Genomic DNA, 6065 nt, shown 5'->3' with positions numbered 1-6065 from the left:
ATCAATAATTATGTTACAGACATGAAAAATATAAATGTCAAAGAAAAAACTTAGTATTGTTTTATACATTTTTGGAAGTTCTAGCTTCACCTCACAACCGTCAAACATTAAATAATTTGGTTTGATGGAAGACAAAACTGAAAGGACACTAGAGCTACTTTGTAATGTGTTTTCTTTTACATTTATATTTTTTCACATTTGTAATATTATAAAAAATAGTAAGACACGACCTGAATTAAGTTATTTTGCTTAACAGTTCCCTTTCCACTTTAAAAGGAAGAGAAGTTGACCAGGTAATTTACTGGGACTCATGTGAAAGGGGCTTACAATCTATTAAAAATGATACGTGCCTATTTTAATTATCGACCTAAGTATTATAAGTTTTAATAAGTCTTCTTATGCTTAATTAAGATTAATCTAAACAGTACAATTTTTTCTTTAAAATTTATAAAAAGTTACTGTGTTTATTTTCATGTGGATTAGGACCTGTCAGCCTTGTAACAATATGAATCTTTCATGTTAATTTGTGTTTGTTTTCTTATTTGAATACTTGGTATTTTTCTGTTGGTAATACTAATATTCTACATTTATTCTGTATGTCAAAAAAGGCTTTCAAGAAAAATGAGGATGCCAAAAGGAGACTGGTGGAGGCTTATGAACTAATGTTGGGCTTTTATGGAATACGTTTAGTCAACAAAAACACCGGTGAAGTGAAGCGTGCAGAAAATTGGAAGGAACGTTTTGGAAACCTGGAGAGGTAAATACCGATTTCCGCCATTTTTCACATCCTTTTGGTTTTGTGAGTAGTAACAGCACCACCTGTCTGATCTGTTGCAGGAATATGCACAACAACCTGAGGATAACTCGCATCCTGAAAAGCCTCGGGGAGCTCGGCTTCGAGCACTACCAGGCTCCGCTTGTGCGCTTCTTTCTGGAAGAGACTCTGGTCAAGAAGACGCTGAGTAACGTTAAACGCAGCGTGCTCGACTACTTCCTGTTTGCCGTGCTAGACAAACATGAACGGCAGGAGCTTGTGCGATTTGCTTACCTTCACTATGAGCCAAAAGACAAGTTTGTTTGGTGTCCCCGAAAAATCCAGAAACAGTTCAGAAAGGCTGCCAAAAACTCTGAAGTCGCTGGGAATGTAGACGGGAGGGATGAAACGTTTTTACACTGTAAAAGCAAAGACGGGGAAGCAGCGGCACAGCAGAAAGAAGATGAGATGAATAATATTACTAAGACTATTAAAGAATCTGAGAAAAACAAAGACAAAAGCAAACAGCCTGAAGAATCTTCCAAGCCACCAGCGGAAGATGGGGCTCTTGGAAATGGAAATCTGGATTCAGAGTCTAATATTGGAAATAACAGCAATGGAAATGAATCTCCAGATAATGATCAAGAGATGGAACAGTCCCCTTGTCAAGATGTTGACTCCAGAGAGCATGAAGTGACCACAGATGATGAGCAGAAATCCACAGGCAGCTCTAAGCTCGCTGTTCAAGAATCGGACATTATGCAAACCAGTGCGGACAAAGAAGCTGAAAAACCTCCAAAGAAGAAGAGAGAAGATGACGAGTTCCCACAAATCAACAAACCTGCCGAAGACTCTGCTTCTGCTGCCAGCATGGAGGATAAAGCTGCTGTCGATAAAGCTGCAGGTCAAACAAGCCCATCAGTCCAAACTCCTCTTAAGACCTCAAAACACTCACCCTCTCCGTCTTCTGAAAGGGAGGAAAAGATCCCAAGGACTGATTTTATAATGACGGATAAAACAAACGAAGAAATGCTACAAGACAGTATGCCAGCATCAGATGGGATGCAGATCAGCAACGATGTAGAAGAAGAACGAAATGGGACCGAGTCGGAGGACTTTCACATGGATTCCACCCCCTCAGGCTCAGATCAAATTAAGGGAGCCTCATGAAGAAGTGGTGAAAGAAAGAAATTCTTATAAACTAAGATTAAATGTACTATAAGGACAGAATATGACTGAGCATTTTCTAGGCCTTATTTTTACTATATTTAATGTTAAGATGCCATTCATTTGTTTTTACTTTAAATGAAATATGGGTTTTGAGCCAAAAGCAGAAATATGTTACTATGATGCTATAGTTTAAGGTCTGTTTCTGACTACAACATCTTCACAACAAAGACGTTAAGTTCTCTAATGCTGAGTTTTTCCGGCTGTAATGAAGAGAAGGGATTCAGTGGTTGTATATATTTAAACGTGCAGAACAAGAACATATTTTAAAATTACAAAGCATGAGCTAATGAGATTTATTGCTGATTTAGCGTTTTATTTGACTGTAAACAATCTATACCAAACAAAGGATCAAATCTTCATTTACTCGACTGATATAGTCCAATTTTTTGTTTTTTATGGTTAAAAAAATCTAAAGTTCTGTTTCTTGAGGGAAAAATGTTTTTGAAAATATAATTATTTCATAAAAGTGTGTTCTTTACTGAACAGTATGTTTGCTTGATACACAGTCCACCTCTTTTTATCTAAGGTGCTGCTTATTTCACCATTGCATGTGAATAAAAGAAGAAAATAGGTGTTGCTTGTCAACAAGTAAAGCTAATAGTTCACCAGTCTTGACAGCCACCAGAGAGTTAAAAGGTCTTTGCTAAATAAGCTGGCTGCCCAGGATGCTATGATGAAGCATATTTTGGGAAAATTGGGTGAAAGGGAAAAGTTTCACTGCCAACAGTGCCATCTGAAGCTGGCCTGTTAGCGGGCTTTTAGCTAGCAATGCGTATGTAGAATGTACGCAATGTTTTTGTTTTTTTTTTTTTTCAAAAAAAAGTTGACTCAAATTTTACAAGCAGATGCTGGAGTTGGAAAATTAATTTTTTTCTGCTCAATGCACAACATCAAACAATCAGAGAAGCTGTTCTGTGAGCTGGCAGGGAGACCGACTCATGTAGAGACGCTATGTTCACTCCACTGCAGCGGATTATTAACGCTTAATTTAACCTAAAATGTCGGAACCTTCTGGTAAAATATGTTCACTTTTATTACTCATGGGTTTGCAGTTGGAGCCACATACATGAAAAACGACAACCTCTACTTCCAACAATCACAGACAGTAGGGGAAAACCCCCAAGAGGCTAATAGGCCCAATGCAACTGTTGCTGGGAATTCCCAGTGGCAGCGCAGAGAAATAATATTTTAAGAAGGATCTTGATCTTGATTAACTCATTTTTTTGAACGATGTTTTCAGGTGGACTTTGTCACATAAAAAAAAAAACAAATTTTTACCCACTTTTCACAGCGAATATAACAAAACCACTCTGCCATTGAAAACAGGCGCAGCAGACGCATCTGGAAACACTTTACTGGACGTGCTTCAGGAGCATCAAAGATGCTCTAGAGGCGTTTATGACCTTATTGTGTACAAGCATAAAAAATGAAGCAGCAGGCACTTTTTTTAATGCGAGGGGTGAACTGTGTGGTACTCTCTTTTCTACAGAAACAGAATTTTAGATTTTTTTTCAGGAGCTGAAAACCATAATCGTCCAGATAAATTTAAATAAACCATATAAAATATATTTTTTTATTTAACTAAATAAATTAACTTTGAAATTCTTTTCATTTAGAGGCAGTTCTATTAGTATAAAGGTCGTAATAAACTGCAGAAGTAATGAAATTTGGATTGCAAAGATTTTTTTTTCTAATTTAATTTCACCATTTTTTGCACTGAGAAATACTTCTAATTTACTTTTTTTTTCTGTATTTGGACTGTTTTTTTCTTTGTAAAACAACGTATTGTTTCCTAATCAAATGAAATAAGCTGCGTATTTCCGATGAAGCTGCACATGCTGTGATGCTGATTTAGGAGGTGGATTACTGAACTGTTGAGAACCTTGCCAAAAAAAAAGTAATGAGACTGGCTGATTGTACTTTTCTATTTGTTTTGAATGAAATGATAAATGCTTTGGCTGCGACTCAAACTTTGTTTCTTTAAAATCGGTGCGTTCAATGAAAATGAAAGATCCAGTGTGATCGGCATCCAATTTATAACTGCACTGATTTCCGCTATGACTTGTCGAATTTACTGCATTTTACCTGAACTGACCTTTTTAAGGATTTCCCAGTTACACACCTGGCTGTTATGAGAGCTGAATAAAAGTCATGCTATTTTCTGAAATGCATCTGTTGAACTAAATACCAGTTTTCAGAGTACATTGAGTCTCTCAAGAAATCTGCAGAACGTTTTATTGTTAAGTTGTTTTTTTCTGTTCAGGCATTGCTTTTATTTATCACAAGATTGTGTATTATTAGCTAAATTTGGGGCTCCAGCCTGAATCAATATAAGCCTATCAGGCCTTCATTGAGGAAGTAAGAAGGTAACCAAGAAAGGAAGCATAAAAGGACTGGGTCTGATCCACAAGTTGAAAAACATTTAAGCTCTAGTTATCTTGCTTGAAGTATTTAGTAAATTCAGTAAGTTATTTTTTTGTAATCCATGTGGGTCTTTTGTGGGATTTTTTTTTTTTAAGAAAGGTACTTAAACTACAGAAACCCTGAAAAATGCTCTTAGTTTACATCCCTTTGGGTACCATATTATTCATCCCAGCTATTTTCTTAAATGCCCTTCTATATGACTGAATCATTATAATTTAATAGCTTTTTGTAATACTCTACAGATAGAAATCTGAATTGTAAGTTATCACATTTTATGCTGGTGGTCAATAACCAAATGGAAAGATTAGCTTAATAACATAGAAGAAAATAAATAGTTATCAACTAAAATTGTTTATATTTTTACTGTGTTAAAAGTAGTATATGATAGTGGGTTTTATACAGCTCCTGGAGTTCCCTGAAAAACATTTATCAAATTATATCAGTCAAAACTATAATATCAATCTACATCATCATCTGACATTACTGTGTCACAGTCTGAACAAGTGATCTTTTTTAATTAAAATTCCAGAGTTGGGACTTAAATGCAAATGATGTGTCATAGATGTATGAGGGCAACCTATGTGATATTGGGAAGCATTGTAGGGTCATCCAAACAAATCGATTCAATAGTGTACCGTGATAAAGCGGGTGATTCATACCCTTATAACACATGCAAGTGTTTAAAGTAGGCTGGGGGGAAGGTTGCTGCAACAGTATTGATCTGCTTTTGTCAACTGAAGCCCCAAAAGAAATATAATATTTTACTCCAGATATGGACCCACTTTAAAAACTGATGCCTTCTGCAGCATCGCCATGAAGAAAGCTGCATCTATATGAGCACCCTCTTGTTGTGACACTGAAAGCCATCCAGAACACCCAGAAATTCATTTTCCCATCCAAGAAGGAAACATTTTAGTTTTTAGCACTTTTCTACATTGAGTTTGTTGCTGGAAAGGAGATGTTGTGCCATAAGCCCTTCTATCAACAATAACATGTTTTTTGGCAGCACCAAGTATCAGTGAGGGCCTTCATTTGGGTCAAGGTTCTGTCTGTTTTAACAGATATTCTGTCAATTCCTTCAGCTTAGCACAGGTTAATGGTATTAGGTTCTACCAATGTGTTTTATCTCCACAGCCCACAGAAAGAGGCCTTAATCACGCAACTCAACAATGCCACCACTTCAAAGACATGCTTTGGTATTAAGGGGTCAGGATAGTGGGAGTTCCTGGCAGAAAATAATTTGATTTACTTAAAAATGTTTGACTTATTAAGATAAAGAGTCATAAAGTTTTGATAACTCCAGGAACAGAAAATCCAATTTTAGATGCATTCCTCATTTATTATCTACATTCAATCACTTGCTCCTGCCTTTATATTTTAAAGCTCATTAAACTAAAGGAGTTTTAAACCTACAGGCCTTCAAAAAAGGCAACATGTTGCATCAGGTGTTGTTCATGGTAAAGATTATCAGATTCCTATTTGTAAAAATCTAAAATAAATAGTTTTACTCCACCTTTTCTCCACCTGCATTGGTCTGTCAAATATAAACTGGAATAAAACAGATTGAGGATTGTGGTTGAAAATAGACAAAATATCAATTAACAGGATTTCCTTTTGCCTTAGAGATCTTTCTGAACATTTTTAGCTCAGCCTACTT

General features: G+C 36.1%; 1 protein-coding gene across 1 annotated transcript in view; it reads left to right on the top strand.

Annotated features, from left to right (window-relative positions):
* ogfr (opioid growth factor receptor) overlaps positions 1-4155 on the top strand; it is a 13431-nt gene extending 9276 nt beyond the window's left edge. The window contains exons 6-7 of the mRNA XM_038271477.1: positions 609-757; positions 838-4155. Coding sequence (XP_038127405.1) covers positions 609-757; positions 838-1924 — 1236 coding nt within the window. The 3' untranslated portion in view covers positions 1925-4155. The remainder of the gene's footprint in view (positions 1-608; positions 758-837) is intronic.
* The last annotated feature ends 1910 nt before the right edge of the window (positions 4156-6065 follow it).

The sequence above is a fragment of the Cyprinodon tularosa genome, unplaced genomic scaffold, assembly GCF_016077235.1.
Source record: "Cyprinodon tularosa strain WSP-4 unplaced genomic scaffold, ASM1607723v1 ctg8, whole genome shotgun sequence".
Taxonomy (NCBI): Eukaryota; Metazoa; Chordata; class Actinopteri; order Cyprinodontiformes; family Cyprinodontidae; genus Cyprinodon; species Cyprinodon tularosa.
This window is presented reverse-complemented; position numbering and strand designations above follow the sequence as displayed.